Source organism: Corvus brachyrhynchos, unplaced genomic scaffold (assembly GCF_000691975.1).
Source record: "Corvus brachyrhynchos isolate BGI_N302 unplaced genomic scaffold, ASM69197v1 scaffold28, whole genome shotgun sequence".
NCBI classification, from domain to species: Eukaryota; Metazoa; Chordata; class Aves; order Passeriformes; family Corvidae; genus Corvus; species Corvus brachyrhynchos.
The window spans coordinates 2,981,065-3,002,647 of record NW_008246058.1 but is presented as its reverse complement, the minus strand read 5'-3'; the positions used below and the strand labels follow the sequence as shown (position 1 = coordinate 3,002,647).

Sequence of the window (21,583 nt, the reverse complement as noted above, 5' to 3'; positions counted from 1 at the left end):
TGCTCAGGTTTTGTCAGAGTTCTGAGGACCCAGTTTTGTAAGGCTCTGTACAAAAGGGATGCACTGGAATCAGGAAGTTGGTCTGAGTTGTGCAGGACACACAGCTGGCACAGAAACAATCAGACAGTTGTGAAAGCATTTGTTGGCATCATAATAAAGGAAAATGGTGTAAAACAAGGATTTTGAAGAAGGATTTAAAGATATATTCCCAAATGTATGTTAGGAGCTTTCTCACAGCAGTAGGACCAGGAGAGAGAGAAGAGAGAGAGTGAAAATATGTTTGTTTTGAAAATCAAACAGGTAGAGTGACAGAGACTGGCATCATCAGTTATCTGATGGCAAGAACCAGCCTCTTGATGCTGTGATAGATAACAGGAAAGGTGTGGATAGACTCCAAGGATTTTGGAAGGTCAATGGGAAGGATGCATAAGGTGGTAATGTAAACAAGATTAATCCAGGCTGTCACAGAGCATGTTATCTTTGCAAAAACTGGTAACTACAGAGGAGCAGCAACTTCATCTAGCATACTAGGAGCAAAGGCTAAGTTGAAATGCTCGTTTTCTGATCCAGTTCTTTTTCTGAAGCTTTGCTGAAACTGCATTACTAACGAAGATGGGACCTATAAGCAAAGAGGAGGAAAAGAACTGCAGTTGAAAACATCCTTCTCCGTCAGCCTGCAGGGAACCTGTGAAAGTTAGGGAACTGAGATATCCTGTGACACCTGTGTTGCAAAAAGGGTATATTACTGTTTCAGAGTGTGCAGTGCAAGGCAAAAGAATCACTTGAGCATGTACTAGGAGAGCACGTAGCATTTGGCAAGACAAGGGAAGAGGCACAAGCTATCAGCCAGAACTGGTAAATCAAGAAGGATAAGACTGGAAGTAGGACCTGGGATTTAGTGGCTAATAACTCCTTTGAGGGCTGTCCCAATAGGAAACTGGATAAGTAAACATCACTAGTATGGATGGAAGAATGTGATATGTAGAAAGGGTCAAAGGAGAGACTTGTCTCTGTGGCATTTGCAGTAAAGTGCAAAATAAAAGGCAATTCTGCCACCAGGCACAGACTGGGACAAGTGAGGTGTTTGTACCCACTGCAGTATAAGTAAGGTAGGTATTCCCAGTTTATAAGGAAATTGGGGAGCTTAGTACAGTTTCACTGGTTGGGTTTTTTGTTTGTTTTGCTTAGCTCAGCGCTGTGCTATCACTGAATTCACTGTTCTGTGTTAAAGGTGGAGCTCTCACCCTGACGGAATTACTGCCATCCTGATCTGTATATTAATAAAGATATATTAATTTGGTGAGTCTAGGCTGCAAGTTTCTTCCAGGATTTGTGTTTTTCAACTAATGTCAATTTGAATGAAGCATGAGTCTGTACTTAAGATATCTTATTGCTGTTTCCTGAAAGTGTAAAGGTTACATTTACTCCTAATGAAAAATGATGACATGACTCACATTGCTGTTTTGGAGAGTATGAAGAAGAAATGCTGTCAGTGCTGAAGAACTTTTTAAGGACAAGAATTTCATCAGATAAATGAAAAAAATCCAAGCGGGTTAAAAATTGAAAAAGCCTGCCTGACTTTCACTGGAGGTATACCCAAAGAATATGGAAAACGTTCCTCTGGAAAAACAACAGATTTTAACAATGATTGCTGTATGAAGGTTTTCAAAGGATAAGTCACACTTTGTATTTATACAGGAGTAAGCTTCACAGCTGGCATAAATCAGCGTTTTGTAGGAGCTTTTGAAGATAACACTGAACTGTACTTGTTTTAGGATTTAGCCCTTTATTTCCATACCGTAGAAAACATGGGGTTTAGTGATCTTAGTCAAGCAAGCAGAGCCATACAAGAGTCAACAGGTTGTTAATCCGAAATCACCTTAGGGCCTTCTTCTGCTCCCACTGAAATCAATGTCTAAATTCCCATCAGTTTGAGTGGGATATTAAAAAAAAGAAAAATAGCTCTAATATCCATGTTAATATATTTGCTAAATAATGCAAATTAATCAGCAGCTTGGTAAACTGGTTCAACAGCCTGATGCATTTGCTGAATCAACCTTGCCAAAAGAGATGCACCGTTTGCCTCACGGTTTCTAACACGCTGTTAAAACAAAGCAACAGTTTTATAAGAATAAAGTTATGAGTTGGTTTTGCTGTTACATGCCTTGTGCTCAGGCAAAACTACTTAGAGCAAGATGCTGTGTATCTCTAGTGCACCAAAATTAACTTTCATATAAACTCTGTTTATGGTGGAACTTTTAGGTATGAGGAGAAGATAGGCTTGCTCCTTCACCATGCCTTGAACCATAATACTGTAGAAGTTTTTGCTTTTCCAAATTCATACTTCATATGCTGAAAAAAACATCAGAAAACAAGATGGAGACAGACTTCTGTTTTGTTGAAGTCATTAAGAATATTCAGTCCAACCCTTACAGCAAACAACAGGCTTTCAGAAATGCTGAAAGGATTAAGGTACTAAATATCCATGAGCTTTCTTCACTTTGGTACCTTGGGAAAACCTCGCCTTTAATCCTCACATTTACTGCTGTTTTTGTGAGCCATTTTTACATTATTGGTAACAGGTAGTTTTAATACTGGTATTTGAATAAGATTCCCTTTAGTTGCTTATTTTTACCCTTTTGCACTTTGAAAAGCATTGCACAGGGGTCTTGGAAAGAAACAAAAGGATGTTCATCTTCTCTCTGCCATAGTCGGTAATTGGGAAAAATACAAACAGGGGTGGGTTTTTTTTCTGTTAAAATGTGTGTAGGGTAGAGCATTTTGCTTGAGGTGAAACTTCTAACATATGGGAATGCCAAGAGATGCTGTTCAGGCTCTAAACTTTGCAGGTACACAGGCAGTTTTGTTTCTTCCCCTGGTGCTCATTTACATTAATCCTACCCTATATATATGGTTCCTTTCTAAATAGGAGACAGAAAGCAGCCAGGGTGGCCAAAGTCCATTAATAGCCTCACTGAAATGACTGTTGAGTGCCAGGAGTTGTGAGAGCTTGCTTGGATACACCCCGCTGTACCTGGAGGCAGTGTGTGTCCCTCCATGCTTGCTTTCTTTTTAAGGGTTGAACATGTGCAGCTGTGTTTAAAGTAGGGTACAGGAAATTTTATTATGGGGACACCCTAGCTACAACCACTGCATTGATGTGCTGTTTTGGAACCATGGCAACCCTGCCTCACCTTCACACTGTTACTCTAGCAGAGTTTGGGGATATTTGAAACATGCTGACAGTGATTTTCTGTTGTGCTGGCCCGGTTTAATAGGCAGTATGTGTCATAAGTGTGGGTCAGCCCTTACAAGTCTGCCTCTCTTGGTATTTCACAATAGTCTGCAAAGGTGTTGCTCAACCAGAGTCCCAGCCCTGCAGCCATGATGTACAGAGGTGTTGAATCTCCTGAATCAGATGTGGGCCCTTAGGCAATCCTGGCTGCAGCTGAGCTGTGTTCAAACTACTGCAGCTCCTGCTGCTGAATGATGATATCCTTTTTGACTGTACTTGCAGATGTTTCCAAATGCAGTGTTTTTATTTGTGCATCAACAAATGATCTGATATTTGCTAAGGGTTTGAATCCAGCCATTGAAGAATAATAAATGACTGTTTAGGTTGAGCTGAAATTTTGCAGCCTGATTCAGTTACAGTGGTGACTCACTTTGAGTTGGTTCTCACATGATTCACCAAGTGTATGGGTGACTCAACCCACAAATTTACTTAGCTCCCATGTTATTTTCCCTCTCAGTGAAAAAAAAATTGGTTATAATAAATAATCACAGCAAACTTTGACTTACCCTGAGGTAAAATAAATATGTGTGTTGAAAGGCTGCATATTTGTAATAATAAATTATTTAGTGAGGTAAGGATGAAATAATGGGATGTCGGAATTGTTAATCAAGAGGGAAAGGTGACATGCATTTCTGTTTGCTTTTGTTGCATAGCTGAGATAAATAAAGGAAGAATAGTTATTTTCCCTGTGATACAAGATGCTCAGAGGGGCTGTTTTGACAATGTCCATATTTAGTGTTGTAGCCAGCTGATTCTTGGCATCTGTTCTCTGAAATAAGCCGATTTAGATACGCCTGTGTCTGGTTCAGACATTTTAAAGTGATGCCAGTTCAGAAAATGTGAGGTTCATAGGTTCTGACCTGGGTCTTTGTAGGATGCAGTTGGCTGGCTTACCTAATCCTGAAGGACCTGAAATTGGCTGTCTGAAAAATCTTGACTGAGTTCCTTTACAATATCAAATTCATAAGGGTAAGAAATTCTGTCCCAGCAGGAGCTATAAGAAGTTTTTCTTCAAAAGATGCAGCTGCTGTCAGTGTTTCATAACCACATGCAGAGAGGCACATGGCTGTAGTGTAAATACAGTCTAAATTACTATGACTTTGGAGTTAGGTGGAAACATCACTATATCCTTTTTTGTGCTGTCCCAAAAGAATATAAATACCTAAATAACTACATACCTCTGGGCTTTGTAGCACTGAGTGACTAATCACCCTCCCTTTCATAAATGAAACAACAAAGAATTTGGAAAATGAAGAAATTCTGCCCTGTCAGCTGACTTGGTATCCATAAATTAAACTTCAGAAGTCCATATTTTGCAGGAATTAAATTACAGGGAACAAATAATGCATGGTTTGGAAGATTATGGTGAGAATTCTGAATTCTTTGAAAAGATAGTTCTTTTGTAGATTGTATCACAGATAGGAAGAAACTGCAACATGGTTCAGGTATGGCAAGAAATTTCTGAGAAATAAAATGGATGGTACTGGCAAACTCCCAAATACCGGGGACATAAAGGATAGCCCTGAGAAAGAGTACCTCAGAACAGTGACAGGATAAAAACATGCAGCCTAAAGGACTTCTGAACTAGAGAGAGAAGAACAAAAAGGCTGAAAAATAACCATGGAGTGTCACATGCTGAACCACTGCAATGCAAAGACCAGTGGAGCATTTCTGTGACAGGAAAAATACTGCTCTTTTATCACAAGGTTTGCCAAGCAGCCACAAGCTGTTTCAGGCTTCTTTATAGAGAGTGAACCAAATGCACATGTTAATTTGAACTTTCCCTCAGCTAAAGGAGAAGGTAAAAGGATGGCTTTGTGCTCCAAGCACAGAACTGGGATTTATATATTCTTGGTTCTGCCGCAGTCTCCTTGTGCAACCTTAGGCCAAGTTATTAATCTCTTAATTCCACAGTCTTTCCATTTGTAAAATACAGATTACATGTCACAATGGGTATTTGAGGCTAAATTCTTTAATGTTTGTGAAGTGTTTTGGGTCTGGGCAGGACAATTATTAAATGCTGCAGTGCAACATGCAGGGTTGTGCTAATTAGTAACTTTTTAGACGCCGATCCCTTACTGTATGGAGACTGATACCGCAAACTGGTCCAATTTTAGTCTATGGTACCTTTGACCTTACTTGATCTGAGAATGGTCTGGAACAGAATAATTTATTTCTGATTTGGTGGTTATGGTAATTGATGAAATAAAAATTCCCTGGACTGTCCTTTAGAATACCCTGTGTTTACTGTTCCCTTCGGCTCTGCAAGCTGGCCTTTCAAAAAGCCTGATTTTTAGAGGCATAGTTTTAACAGTTTAAGCATAGAATAGACACACTCGCAGTGGAAGAATCCATGAGAGGAAGACGTATCCTTACAGACAGTTATTGGCAGAAGACCTGTCATGAAGTGACCAGCACAGAAACCCCTTTGCACATATCGCTCTGACCAGGTGGTATGGTGTGAGGTCGTGAGTAAATGTATCTTTCAGTAGTTAAACCACAGCTACGTTTTTCTGAACAATTGTGTGTTTAGTGTTTGCAAATGTGTTTTGCTATCAGGACTGCTGGTAGATCATGTATGTATATGTATGTTATATATAACATGTATGTTCTTACTGCTTAGCTCCCATGTAAATACCCATGTGGTTCTTTACTGGTATGGCACAGTAGATGCTTTTGCTTTTTCTATTGCTGTAAACAAGCTGTTGTGACTGATACTTCTTTTCACCGTATGTCCTGAACACTCCCAGTTCATCGTTACATGTAATTTCCAGGATGCTTTGTAGGGTGTGTATGCCTCCACCCCATTTCAAAATCAATGTAGCTCTCAATGGATTGACTAATGACTGCAAGGTGTTACTTAGCATGCTGGTTTTGGCTGACAGTGCTGCTAAATGAACAGTTGTTTGCTTAACATGTCTTTCATGGTTCTCATGTGAAGTAACTTTTTCTGAGGAATTGAACATGCCAGTGACTTCAGGTCTGCTGGTAAGCATTTATCTGACATGCTGCTGAGACCAAAAAGGATCATGACCCCAACTTGGTGCCCTGAATACTGATAATTTTGCCTTGTCCCATAGCCATACCCTGTTTGTGTTGTCCTCATACATTTTGTTATGCTGATCTCATCATTCCTACATTCATCAAGAATCTGTAGAGTAGGAGTGGGTAGGTGGCGAGAACTAAAGAAAACTGTAATGTACCTGTAAAGGTGTTGTGCTGATGCAGTGTATAAGATGTTGTAATTCTGTTGCATTGTGAGGACCTAGGACTGATGGGACATTTTCTTTCATTTGTTTTCATTTATGTTGTTGTGTTAGACCATTCTCAACCCTCTTCAAGGCATAGGGTATGCAGCACCAAAAAGAAATTGCTTGTGCACAGCAAGATGTATTTGTTTGTTATTACAGTAGGTAGACATGCCTTATTATTCACCTGTGATGTCCTGACCTTCCAGAAGGTCTATCTGGCATTTCAGTAATAGCATATGTGTGGTAAAGTGTTGAGTGTGGTCAGGAATGGTGTCTCTACTAATCATTTTAATGAAAGCAATCATGTGGAGGTGAACAGAAACTGAATTTAAATGGTAAACATGAAAGAAGTTAAACTACAAGAAAGTGCATTCTTTGAGCATCTCTCACATCTGACTCTTCAGGTTTCTGTATTAGATGGTTGTCTGAGCCTTTGTCATATGTGCTGCATTGCTGGGCTGTCCTCACAATGTAATAATGTATGGCTATTGGGAATATAGCTGGTGTGAATGACTTTTTTTTTCTCTTGATAGCTGGTGGAATTGTTCATGTTGCCCTTAGCAAATAGCAGGCTAGCTCTTACTTTGATAGACCTGTGGCAGCAAGCTGTGTGATTACAGGTAGGTAGCTAAGGGAGGATTTTATATAAGCATTCTCTTGAGGTTAGTAAGATGTCTTCATGCAAATTTTTGTAGCTCCAAAGTGGCACAGACAAAGTTTATTTGTGTGCATATCATAGAATCACAAGAGTATCCTGAGCTAGAAGAGAGCCACAAGGTTAATGGAGCCCAGCTCCTGGCCCTGCACAGGACACCCCCAAGAAGCTGACCATGTGTCTGAGAGCATTGTTCAAACACTTCTTGAACTCTGTCAGGCTTGATGCTGTGACCACTTCCCTGGGGAGCCTGTTCCAGTGCCCAGCCAGCCTCTGGGTGAGGAAACTTTTCCTAATATCCAACCTAAATCCCCCTGACAGAGCTTCATGTTGTTCCTTTGGGTCCTACTGCTGGTCACCAAAGAGCAGAGCTTGGTACTTGCCCCTCCACTTCCCCTCGTGAGGAAGTTGCCCACTGCAATGGGGTCTCCCCTCAGTCTCCTCTTCTCTGGGCTGACCTCGGCCATTTCTCATACGGTTCCTCCTCTAAACTGTTTACCATATTTGTGGCCCCCCTTTGGGTGCTAGCTAATAGATTTATGTCTTTCTTATATTGTGGTGCCCAAAACTGCACACAGGGCTTGAGGTGAGGTGACACCAGCGCAGAGTGATGTAATGCAGCTTCTCAAACGTGTCCTTTCGGGGAGCATAACGCTGTAAGTTACAGTTCCTGCCTTTTTTTCTGCTCATATGTGTAAAGTCTTTTAATTCTGGAAGTTGGAGTTGAGAGCACCCCTGTTTGAACTAACATTGACTGTGCCCTTCTTTTCACCTCTCAGTCTGATGGTATGATTGAAGATGCTATGTTGATGCATATCTGTACTCAAATCTTCCATGAGTCAAGAAAAAGATAAAGAGATCCTGATGTAACTTACATCATCATGTAATGTGGTCCCTGTGGAGAGGAAAAGATTATTGACATTGTCTTTGCTGCTGATGGCTGTCTGTGATGAATGTTCACATAATGTATTTTACTCTTTGTGTCAGAATCAGCAACTTAGAAGCATTTCAGGGTTATTTTTAGTATACACAGCTGGATCTTCTATATGGATTCTAGTACTCTGATTTGTGATGAGGGCAGATCTTAGTGGTGTGTTGTTATTTGGACTATTCTTGTGTGTGTCTACACACTATTTTTATGTTAAAGAGAGAATGTCTGTAAAAACAGCCTGATGTTGCAGAAAGGAATATGTTTGCACTACATGGGTCCAGATCAAAGCATTTTTTTATCATGTCTTGGATTTTAAATGAATTTTGATTTAGTAACTGCCTTCTTGTGCTTGCATACACTTGATGGTCAAGTTTCTTCTCCAGCTGAGTACTGAATTACGCTGGTTGGGGTTGTGATAGGCTTTCTGTTGCAGCAGTGTACTGTGATACTGGCACAGGCAAACCATTTGAGTGTGTACGATTGTCCTCACTGCACTGGGCACAGGATGCTCTGTTTTCCTTTGCTCCTTTGGTCAGGTTTCATAGAATAAGGACTCTACACTCCTGCCTGGCTTTATGCAGCAGTCTAAGCATCTCTGATGACATGCTGTTGGTCTTTCATAGTCACTGTACTCCTTTGGTACCAAGGTATTCCTGAGTCTTTCCCATTTACAGCTGGATGTTGTGGTAGTTGATCTTTTATCTCCAGGGGCCTTTGAAAACTTCATGCTATCACCTGGCAGTGTGTGTTTTTTTCTTATTTTTCTTCTTGCCACAACTTGCATCTGCCTAAAGTAAATGTGGTAAACTGGCTTGCTCTTGGAAGAAGTAATAGTTCTATGGATTACTTAGCTTTGCTTAAGGGATAGTAAAGGTTTTTTTGCATTTTACGTATCTGCAAAGTCCATTTTCACATGAACATTTATTATTTCTTTGGCTCCTGAAATAAAATATATTCTGTAGGATTGCCAAAGTCTCTGTAAACTTTTAAACCTGTAAATGATTTGATGAAGTGAACTGTTTTTCTTCTCAGTAGGCTCCTTTTTTTCCTGTCTTTCACAATGAATAGTAGCATGATCTGGTGAGGGGCAGAATTTAGTGTGTGTGGTAGAGTGGCTTAGCGCAAATGGTGCTTACCTCCTTTTTTTCCGATTGTCATGTTTTGACATATTTTTGGGATAGAAATGGCCTTTTTCTTGTTCAGAAAATGCTTAGCATTAAGGATTTGACAGATGTCCACCTTCTTTCTGACTTTGTGCTGTTGCTGAACCTCATTGCACACCATAGTTCCCACCACCTGTAAGCTAGTTCTTATGAAGACCCATCAAAGATACACTTCCCTAGAATTTACTGTTGCCTTGAGAAGCAGAAAACTCCAATTATTGTTTTTAGGGTGTTCCCAAAGTGCTTTCTGCATTCTTAGAATATCTTAATATTGTCTATATGATTACTTCCCTTTTCTAGGTATTTATTTTTCAGATCTTTCCAGATGTAATTGCTGTAAGTAAGTGCTTTTCAAGAAACTGCATTTTTGCCTGCTTGTATGGCGTAGTGCTTCTTGTTCACACAGCACAAATAAATTGAGGTGGTTTCCTTTCACATTAGCTATACTGTTTTTGCTGGTGTTATCACACTAATCTTGCATGTAGATTATAGGCTTCTGTAAACCTGATTCCAAAGTGATGAGAGTGTGGAGGTTTTTATAGCACTCTTAGCAAAAGTTATTTCAGATTTTCTGTTATCTTCTCAGTTTCTGGACACAGTTGTATTCTTTGGTTTCATTCACATTCAGTGTTATGCTGGTTCTTGTTAACATGTTTACCTTCACCACTTGCGGAGGGAAATTTCACTGCAAGGTTCAGTTTTCCCTTTTATTAGTGTCAGAAATACCCAGAAAATGAGCTGAATGACACTGAGAAGTTAATATCTACATTTCATAGTTACTTTTACTGAAATGAATAATTATTTGGAGGTTATAGCTTCAGAGCAGGAAGCCTAACTGTAGTCAAAAGAAACTGAGATTATGCTAATGAATTTTTGCTTGATGTATTTTGCTTTGTAGTAAAATGTGTCATAATGAATACATTCTATTTCTTCTTCCTTACAGGTAAAACGAGAAAAACCAGAAAATTTACCAGATTTAGAAAACTTGGCCCAAGAAAAATTCCTTGAAATGGAGAGCAAAAACAGTGACTCAGATTTACAAAGGAATGAAAAATATATGTATTTTAAGGATCAGCTTAAGGAGATGAAAAAACAGTGTAAGTCCAATTTTTAAAAAAAGATCCTTTGAATGCTAAATGGTAAGATGTGACTGCTCTGAAATATAGAACTGCCACTTACGGCTCAAACTGATGTTAGTGTTCTTAAAAACTTATTTAAATTGATATCTGTGTAGAAAAAAAGCCAGTGTAATTACTTTGGTAGTTTTATTTAGACTCCCACAGCTTCTGCTGAGTTGGAATACAAATGTCATGAAAATCACATCTTTTTTTTGTAAAGTGGGCTTTTTCATTTGAAGACCTTTTGCATTTATTTTATTAATTGATAGGATCTTCTAAAAGGATTAGGTAAGCTGTTTTCATTTGTCACTTAAACAAATTGCTCCTGTTTCACAATTTAGGATGTGTTGCAACTCTAAGAAGACCTTTGCTTTAATCGTAGAACTGTATTGTTGGAAAATGTTTACTGTACGTGTTCTCTGGTTTACAGCTTCTGTGCACGCACCGTGTAACACTGCAGATTACTAAAATCTGGGTTTTTTTATTCACGTAATTTTTCAAGTGTTAAAATTTTATGTTATTTGCGCTTAAATTACCAGGAAAGTTGGAGAGTAAACAGTTTGCTTATTTATGCAACACAACAAAATTGTCTGCTTTTATTGCCCCACACATATAGCAGCCATTAAAATATTGCTCTGATTACTGGTGCTGGGAAAGGTCATGGGCTCTGACACTATTTGTGTTGCTCTTCCCCTATCATGATTATGTTCTGAAATCATATTGTTCTGCTTGCTGTCCCTTGACCCCTGTACCTATTCCCTCCCATCCTGCATTTTGATTTCAACATAAACTGGTATCTCAGGAACTTCAGGAGTCATAGATTAATGATTTTTACCATTGGAAAATGATATTCTGGGTGCTTTCCTGTAGCTCTCCTTGAGTTTTGCGTTTTTTTGGAGTCCTATCCAAAACCCAAGGAAACTGGTGGAAAGAATTTTCCCACTGCACTTTGGATTGCTTCCCTATAGAGATTTATGGAGTGTGAGGACATGCTTGCCAAGGTGAATTTCAGGTCTGGTATCTCAGGACTCACTAGGATTAGAGCTTGAAGGCTTAATATATTTGTTTCCCATCTTTATGGGTTTTAGCACTGATCTCTGAGTTTGACAGAGCTCTTGGCACTACTCTAAGAATGAACATACCGAGTTGCAGACCACAAAACAGTGTAATTTTCACTCCCTACATAACCATAAAATTATTACTGCCCCACCATTATGTTGTAATTTCTAATTTCCAGGTGTTTGTAACTAAGAAGATAAAAATCTTGATAACTGACTTTGGATTTACTTTCCACCCTGTAATTGCCTGAGGAAGGGGTGTTGCTCTAGTGATACATTCAGTTCAAGCTATGGGACTAAGTTTTAACTGGCAGACCTGTTGAAAAAACCCTGAATTAAATAAACACAATAAAAATTATTCTTAAAAAAATATGGGGGCATCATTGTGCTACTGCTGCCTGAAATCCAGATTTGTCTTACTAACCTCTTGACTTTTTGTTGTGCATAGAGGTCAAACTGTGCCCAAAATGAAATGCATGAGGCTGTTGTGTGGACTGCTTTGTTCACTGCAAGGACTTTTGGTCAGATGGGTCAGCTTGACATTTGAAGAATTTGTGTTGGTTTTGATGAAATAAATCCATCCCATTTACTCCCATTGCCATATTTATTGCGATTTAAAGGTTGAATGGAAAATTGTTACTTTGCTTTCACAAACAGTCCTGGATGTGATACAATGAACATGCATACAAGTGAACAGGCTGGTGCAGCCACCTTCTTTGGAAATGGATAACTAAGTGCCACCTCAGGTCTGCAGGTAGATTCAAAGTTAAATTTTTGAAAGTTAGCACAATTTTTCTGCCTTAAACTTGCATTACTGTTGTGTTTCCTGCCTAAATAATCTATTGATCCAATATAAAGTTATTTTCCTATTTCCCTTCCTCTTCAAAAGGCTCTTTTACTAGGAAAGCTTCTAGAAATTAATGAGTAATAATGGGTAGCTGAAGATCAGTGGAGTCTGTTTATATTCACATACTTAAATTTGCTTCTCTATGATACAGTGACCTGGCAACTGTAAGACTGTGCCGTTTCTCTATTTATGATATCTATTTATTATATCTATTATTTATTATTATTATTATTTCTCTATTTATTATATCTATTTATATTGTTATGTCATCTTCTTGCCATTGCCCTAATCCTCCCTCTCTCCTTTTGTGTGTTTTTGTCACTCATATCTAGCCCTTAAAAATACCTGTGGAAATGAATATCACAGATATATTCACAAGCTTGAAAATGACAGATACCCACACTCTTACAGGGATGCTTAGAGGGCCTCTGGTCTTAACAGCTTTGTGAGAGACTAAAGTGACAACTGTACTCCATCTGGTGTAAAAAGCCTCTTCTCACTGATGGGCTCTACACACTAAATTATTATGCCTGGATGTATAGTTGAGCACTGTCAATATTATCTAAAGTACCACATATAGTTTTAAGGTGTGCTAGGGAAGGTTTATATTGGACATTAGGAGGAGTTTCTTCACGGAAGGAGTAATTAGATGCTGGACTGGACTGCCCAGGGAGGTGGCAGAGTCCCTGTCCCTAGACATGTTTAAGGAAAGACTGGATGTGGCTCAGTGCCATGGTCTAGTTGACAAGGTGGTGTTCAGCCACAGGTTGGACTGGATGATCTCAGAGGTCTTTTCCAACCTAATTCTGTGATTCTGTGATATGCCATGTAGAAAGAAAATGGTGTTACTGTGAAGGAAGATTGGACTCCAAGGCAGAAATTCCAGAGCTGCAATACCAGCTGAAGATTCATAAAATCTGTAAAAGACATTACTAGTTTCCATAAGCTGGTGATTTACCTTAAGACATACTGTGTGTTTTTGGTGGGGTTGTTTTGTAAGAAGAAATTAAGGTCATGCTGTTAAATATTCAGCATTCATGCTTAAGCCAATCTGTGCATTCTTATCTTCTCCTGTATGAGTTGTGATTTCAAAATGAGTCCTACAATTCTGGCCTCATCTTAACAGCATATTATAATGTGTCTGTGGGTTTTGGGACACGCTTAGAACTGCTAGATGTGAGTTACATGTATCAAAAACTTCATCAACAGCTACTGGTTAATACTTTGTTTTCAACTATTAGTCTTGCCAGGCGCAACTTAGTTCACAATTCCTGGCCTGTTTCAAGAACACATATACATACAGCTGTGGTTGAGTTTTTAGCTCTTTTCTGGAATTCGGTTTTATTGCTCAATTAGATAAAACGCAAAAAACTCCTGCCAGGCTTTCCGTTGTTGGGGTTTTTTTTTGTTTTTTTTTTCTTTTGTTCCAATCTTTTCTATCTTAAAGGAGCAGACAGGGTAGATACTAAAATGATTTGACTTCCAGGATGAGTTACCATTAATGATCATTTATCTTTTATGCAGAGTTTGACATTTCTATTCTAGAATAGCAGAACAAGGAAATATTATATTCTCACATTGTCTTACTACTTAGTAATTAACTAGGATTTGAAGGAGAAAAATTTCTTAACACAGTTTCTAGGTATGGTGCAAAGTGTGTAGCAGTTAAATACAACCTTATTTTAACAGACAATTAAGCTAATATATTTTCTATTTTGATATTTGCTTCCACAGTGATGAAAGGAAGCTGCATGGTTGTTCCCTGTCCCCTGACAGGTGACAGGCAGTGCCATAGGTAGCTCTAATAGTTGGGGAGGAGAAGAGGAGAACGGTGCTGTATCACCTTCAGCTTGTCTTCTCTTGGCAGTTATGTGGGAAGGAGACCTTCTTAGCTTTGAACTTCAGCAGCAGTCAAGGTGCAGAAGTGAAATTGGGCAAGTTCATCTCTCTGGCAGTAACGATGAGATCATGCCTCAGAGCAGTTTCTGTTCTGCTCGTCTTTCAGACAGTTTTCAGGCATTTTCTGTAGATCTGTGAGCCTTTATTATGCAGCTACTTTAGCTGGAGTTTGTGCAGTGATGAAAAATCTTCACCTCTGATATGTGTCAAAACACTGTCAGACAGGTTTTATGTGAATAGCAAGTGATTTTTCTGAAGTCTGTTTTCAGAACTATCTTAGTTTCGTAAATTCCCACTTCTTATTTTTAATGGAAAACATTTTCATTTTTCTACTCAAACCTTCTCAGACTGTAAGCAGTAGAAGAGAGTGTTGATTAATTTTTCCTTTTTTTAACCATTTCTTGTACCCCCAAGTGGCTACATTATCTTTTCCAAATAAGTGAGTGCTTGGAGGGGTATTGACTAAATGTGGTAACACCAGAAAGTTCTAAATGATTGCATGTGTGGTAAGGAAAATTTTTTGTGCCCTTAACACTACATGACTGATGCTGTCCTTAGACATAATGGTCCTGGATCTGCAAAGTGCTTAGTGGTCTCCTTTTGATTAAGTGAAATGCTTAGCTTAAGTTGCTTAAATTAAATTTTATGAGTAGATCCTTTGAAATTAGTGAGATTGCTGGCATGTTTCACTTCCTTATTGGAGCATAACCACAGTACAGAGCCTTGCTAGAGTGAGCCCATAGGAACTAAATTATGATTACTGCAGGAATTGTAACTTTGCATTTTGTATCTTCTGTAAGTTTAAAATCCTACCTTCTGTTTGAAGTTGTATTACTGAGTCTTTTTATTTCATGCCAGAATATATATATATATTTATACACACATACATATACACATATCAAAGGCATCTGTCTTCTGGCAGAAAGTATGAGAATTTTGTCTTCACAGAATCAAACTAAGACCTGTCTTTATTCTTCCTTTATCAGTTTAAATTTGTGATACTCTCTATGGAGAACTAATCAGGAGGTTTGATCTCTACTCCTGTGACCCTAGCTACCACTGCTGTATTTGTCGAGGGTTATTTAGTGTCACGTTTGGTGCACAAAGAATGACAGATTTCATAGTCCTTTTGTAGCAGCTGATAACATGCACTTTGGAATCCTTGATAACTGCAGGTTCTGCAAACACACAACAGATGCACGCTTCAGTAGTGATTTTGTGGAAAGTGCTAAGATCTGGGTGAATGACAGTATTGCTGGTTGTTCCAAACAGTTTGAATTTGGCAAATGTAGGAAAGATAATACTTTTTAATGGGGGACAAATAATTTTGAGACTCAATAGTAGTTTAGGCAATTTTTTGTTACAGGAAACCAGTCACTGTCATGTAGTTAGGAAAGTAGCTACACTGCAGTTGTAAGGATCTTTCTTGCCTTCTCCACTGAAGAAAAAAAAGTCTCTGAGTCTGAAAGGAAAAAGTATGTATCATTTGGCTAGGATGGATTTACAGTCGTTACCAATAAGCAAATATTTTGAAAGGAGAAGATTTTAAATTTAATGTTCAAGTAGATGCCATATGCCCTGTTGATACATGTATTTTAAGCTATGCATATGCTGAGAAATAATGATGTGAAAAAATGTCATTTTAGATACAGTTTGGGATAGAAAAAATGACACTGTGAAAGGAATTATCTTTAAATTTTTAAAACTGTCTATCATAGGTTCCAGGAAAGACTAAGGTCTTTGATTTGGTTTTATTAGGATGAGAAAACATGCTGCAGTAAGATACTGTGTATTATAATGCTTGACAAGCTTCATCCAATTAATCCTCAAAACATCACACTGAGATAAGCAATTAATTTTACTTCTCACCACACAGCAGTGGTGAAATTTGAGGAAATAGTTGAAGTTACTTTTGTGGACTCACATAATGGATTTGCAGATCTGGGTTTCTCTTCGGTTGTAGCTGACTTCTTAGTTGGCCTATTTTTGTCTCTACACAGCTCTGATGGCAGAGAAAAATAACATTAGTGTATTTTTCCTTATATTTTTAATGTAAAAAAAATTTAAATCCTCTTACTGACTAACTATGAGAAAACAACTTCAGCACAAGAGTTGAAAATTCCAGCTGAAAGTGGGATTGGTGTTATAACAGTTCAGTGGTCTGTGTGGGATGTGCACTTTTCATTTTCATAAAATTCCTTACAGACAGCCCCTTGACTAGTAAAGAAATGAAAGAGGATCCGGCACTTAGGAAGGTCAATTGAAGTTTAGGCGACCTCGGTTTAGGTCTTCACTTTGTTACCCTCTTGTCATCTTAGATCAAGTATTTAGTTTCAGAACAGGTCACTGGGAGTTAGGTGCCTAAAAACTTTGTGGGTCTGGCCCTTACACCCATGTCTTGAATTCAGTTCTGTGTATATTGTGTTTGTGGACTGTGCAAGAAGAGACCTGGACTAGCTCATATCAGTGCTGCTCTGGGCTGGTACCTTATGGAGCAAAGCAGCCATGTCCAATTGAGTGCTAGACATTCAATTTTAGTGCCACAAGTGCTTCTCTTGTGGCACTAAAATATCATTATTACATTTTTGTGGTTTTTTCAGTTCGAAGAACTGTAGATAATAACCTAAGTGTGTTTTAGTGTGCCACAGTAATGTTTTTATGGCATGATGCTGAGGGGACAGACTGCATCCCCAGAGGAGTGGAATGGGTATGTCAAGAGGCATTTTTGTGAATGAGAGCTGACTTTTCGGTAGGGCTTCAGGACTATCCTGAGAAGAGAAACTTGGCATGGCTTTTCCTTTTGGGACTGTCCTGTCTGGGTATTTCCTGGAAGGAACTAGTTGATTTGTTCAGGATTTGCCCACTTGTAGTTTTGAAGGATTAAGAGATGAGGGCCTGACAATGGAATGAATTAAAGTTACTCTATTTCACAGAGTTTTTGGAAAGATCAGGTAGAGAAACAAACTAGGTAAATGGGATGCTCATGTGGTATAGCAATGGGAGCTGTAATGGTACCTAAGAACTATATCCAAAGTGCAGAATTACCATCACAGCTAGTGTCCTTGCTAGTTTGTGAAGAAAGACCAACTCCAGAATGAATGAAACTATCAGAACTTTCCTTCTGCAATCTGGAATGACTTTTCCAGGGTAAAAATTGGCTATGTTGTAAATACAGAAGCTTGCATTAGCAATAATTGTGTTAGTGGATTAATGAAGAACGGCAATTACCAGTAGACCTGGCGAGGGTTTCTTTGATGAAATGATTGCCTTTCTAATGTGATTGATCAAAATAAGAAGTTTCTTGCTTTGGCATTTAGCGGTCTGACATGTAATTCAGAGTTAAAATGAAAGAGGAATCATGACACCCCTCCCCAACTGCTTCTCTATTATGAGTAACCTGGAGTATAAGAGACCTGAGTTTCAGTCATGGTGATTTAAAATCAGAACTTGACTGACTCTTGGCCTACTAAGTGATTAACCTGTAACTCTGGAATCAGTCTCCCTCTCTCTCTGTCCACAGTGTATTTAACTGTACATAAAAATGGCAACAACTGCAGAAGGAAATACTGAGAGACACTGACCCTTTAGCCCTATGGTAAAGCACTCAGCTGAGGGAGGACATATCTAAATCAGAAAGAGCACCAGATGTAGGTCTCTTCTGTTAGAAATATTTGCCCTTCTAATCAGCAGATGCTTGAGGATAAGATCTTATCTCTACATCTGTCATCTAATCTATACATATATTTTTAAAAGATCTACATTTTATTCCATTGCAAAAGTCTTTTCAGGATGTAATTCTTGGTTTTATATCAGCCTGGCTTTCAGTTCAGCACCGAGTCTATAAAATCTAGAAAGGAAATGGAGTGTTACATGGAAATAATTTTTTATGATTATTATACACTTAGGGATAATACTTAGGTTAATTTATTGTTACCGTACCGCCATGGGATAATTCTCTTTTAACTGAGCACGTTGATGGCTGCGAGCATGGCATTTTTATTGTTCATATGAATATACAGGTCAGGAAGGAGCTTCTAGATGCTGCTTCTGTTCCCTTGATGTTGCATTCAATCACAGTATCTAATAAAATGCCATCTTAAAATATATTAATTTTTTTCTCCTTTGTTTCTCTTGGAAGGGTGGTGAAAAACCTTAGGACTTTGCTCAGATGGTGGGAATTTTTCAAGCGAAATAAGTCTGTGACCAAGTTCTTGCTCATTTTTTCTGTTTCAGCTCCATACCCTGGCTTATAGAGACGTTCTCCCTCAATGGAGTTTAGTTCAATTCAGTCAGTTCCTATATTTCTTGACTCTATGGTAATCCAGTTATGCAACAGGGAAACTTATAAAATCTCATGTCTTGTGACCATACTTGAACTCATTAGAAATGTTTTATAAATTTCAGATGAGTGAGAAGCATAGGGATAGATACCAAACCTTGACTGTATCCAAAATGGGGAAATGTTAAATAGATGGATTATACCCTATGAGAAATTTACTTTCTGGTAATAAAACACCAGTGACTTCACTTAGAGCTTTCATTCACTTCTTTCCTGGTGTAATAATACAAACTATTTTGCAAATATAAGCACTGAAAATACAAGGACAGCTAAGTACAAGTTTACTTGCCATTATATCTGTTGCCTGCTGTTCAGAAAGATTTAGAAGTCAGAGGATACAGGTATTCCATTCTTTTGCCATGATCTTACAGTTAAAATTTTAAGTATGGTCACCAGAAAACAGGTGAAGAACAGTGCAAGGAGAAAAAATCAAAGAAAAAGGAAAGGGAGAACATCACAGTGTTAAATTTTTTTAATGAGATGCTTTCATTTTGAAGTTAGGATATTGAGGAGAAAGGAGAAAAATGAAGCTTAGTGAAGCTTTAAAATTAGAGAACTTCGTTTTATTTACTCATTTTTTTCTGTTACTTGAATATTTATCTGGAGGGACAGTAGGCTTTTTTACTCTTTCTATATGTTCATTTCAGTCATTTATATGTGGGACTTTGTGCCATCAGTATGCATGAGGATCAGTGGAAATACTAATTCAAGTAGAACTCTACTACTCCAAGTAATGCATTTGTATTGAGTGCCAGGACAAAAAACATTTGAGGAGAAACAAGCAAGTAGTTCTGATATAATGCTGACTAAATAATAATCCATCAATGCATATCACACTGCACAGTAACTTCAGAATAATCCAGAGAAATTAAAACACTTGGTGTTTTTATAGCTATTTGGTATGTCCTTCAGAAGTATGGCAGGTTGAGGTAGATCTTGCTTTGGTAAGCACCAGTGTAGGCCTGAAATCAGTGGGGTTTCCCTGATCTATACTTGCAACATGCAAAATAGTAGTGTACAGCAAGATTAATAAATATCCTCTAATTCCATATCAGACATTCATGTGCATTGGCTGCTTACCGTAATTTTTGATATCCATATTATTTCATTTCCCTCTTAAAAGCCATAGGCACCGATAAACTCACAGTAGAGCATGCAGTACAGCATGGTAAAACTGAATTTTATGCCATTAATATACTGGAGATTTTCTTCACACTCCCCCAAACCTGTTAAATGTTGAGCTGAAATGGAGGAAGAAAGCTAGAGAAGCGCTAAAGGACTGCAAAACCCATCTATTAGGTCTGTGGACCTCAGACTGGATGCCAGAGCCTAGAGTTAAGTGCCTTGGCTCCCAGGACGAGGGCTATGGCACACCTGCTTGAACAGCTTTGTTCAGTGACAAATCTGTTCCGTCAGCACAGAGTGCTTTACATCTGTATGTGAATCACAGTATTGCATAAGTTGACTAAAAATGTGCCAACTATTAAGTATATACTTTACCATAAAGTAATGCTCTTTTACTGTGAGACTGAGCACCTGTGCTTGTATTATGTAGATGTAGATTTAGGAATTTCAGACTCTCAAATGATTACTGATGTCATCGCAGAGCTAAAGCGCTAATTCTATGTACTGCTTCTCAGGGGTAACCTAAGAGATGCTACTTGCAATCACCATTAGCACAAAGTCAAAGAAATCAAACACCTTTATTGGCACTTAGTCTTAAGCAGGCTTGGAGCATTCAGATGTTCTGTCACAACTGAGGAGTGGTTTTAGTTGTCACCTTTCAGCAGTTATTAGCTCCAATTTCAGACATAGCATCTGACTTTACAAGTGTGGATAGGTTTATCATGTCTTATCTCAAATGTGGATGTAGATCTGTGTTACCAGACTTGCAGTGAACGATTTTAGGATTAAAGACAAGTTGCTTAACAGGTGTTCCAACAGGCACTAAAAATCCCTGTTGAGGGAGAGAAGCAGTTAATGGAGTGGTGGTGAGAGTGCTTATGTTTTATACCGTAGCGTTGTGACTACAGCAGTATCCCAGGAAGCGATGCCAATAAATTCACAAATAAGCACCTAAAAAAAGCCCTTACGAGGAAGATGACATGTTTGACTCCTCTCTGGATCCTCCCGTGACTGGATTACTGGAGACTGGATGATACCAGGAAAACATTGCTGTTGGCTTTCCCTGCCTTGTGTCCTCTGTAGCAATTTTCATTACTCATCATCAGAGTAAGGCTGCTGGATGGGATGGAACTTACATCTGACATTGCACCATTGCTCACAGGCTTTTCAGCAACCCCTTGGCTGCAGGCAGGCGTGCAGAGGGCACTCTGCAGTCCTTCAGTTGAAGCAAAACGCCACCATGTATAGCTGGAAGTGGAAGGGGGCTGGGAAGGATTGGAAGGGAGTGTACTCCAGTAGTTAACTCTTGCAGCAAGAAATGGAAATCTGGATTCTGTACATCTCCATCATCACCTTCTCTTCTTCCACTTGAATGGAGCTGTGCCTCCTTTCAAGAGCCAAAGAGGTTGTGAGACAAACAGTGTATTCTTAGATATTCAGGCTGGGGCAGCTCTGGACAAGTACAGAACTCAGATCTTCAGATCCCTGGAGAACCTGGGAGAGACTTACTGGAGATAGATACCTTTAGGGTTAAGAGGCCACCGAACAGAATTTTTCATCATTTTGGACTTCAGTAGTTTGCTTCAGTTCTTTGGGTCTGGCCCAGCCTTAGGTATTCTCCCTCGCTCCCTGTTTGAAGGTTTAAGGGTCAGTCCAAGACTTAGTGAAATCAAAAGAAGTTTTTGCAGGAAGGCTGTTCATCATGATCTATCTAAACTCCCAGTATAAACTAAGTGGCTAGTTTATAGTCAGATAGGAAAACATGGAGGAAAACAATCCTTGCTTATCACAGGATGGAAGACTTCAAAAAAGCTGAAGAGTTTCCTTTGAGGGAAAAAATGTAAAAGCTTTCTGATTGCTTTATCAACTTCTACAATAAAAATAGTAATTACTGGAATTTAA

At 38.7% G+C, this 21,583-nt stretch overlaps 1 protein-coding gene across 1 annotated transcript in view; it reads left to right on the top strand.

Annotated features, from left to right (window-relative positions):
- Positions 1-21,583, top strand: part of NSMCE2 (NSE2/MMS21 homolog, SMC5-SMC6 complex SUMO ligase) — a 128,161-nt gene that overhangs the window by 49,066 nt on the left and 57,512 nt on the right. Inside the window, exon 3 of the mRNA XM_008642603.2 lies at positions 10,239-10,392. Coding sequence (XP_008640825.1) covers positions 10,239-10,392 — 154 coding nt within the window. The remainder of the gene's footprint in view (positions 1-10,238; positions 10,393-21,583) is intronic.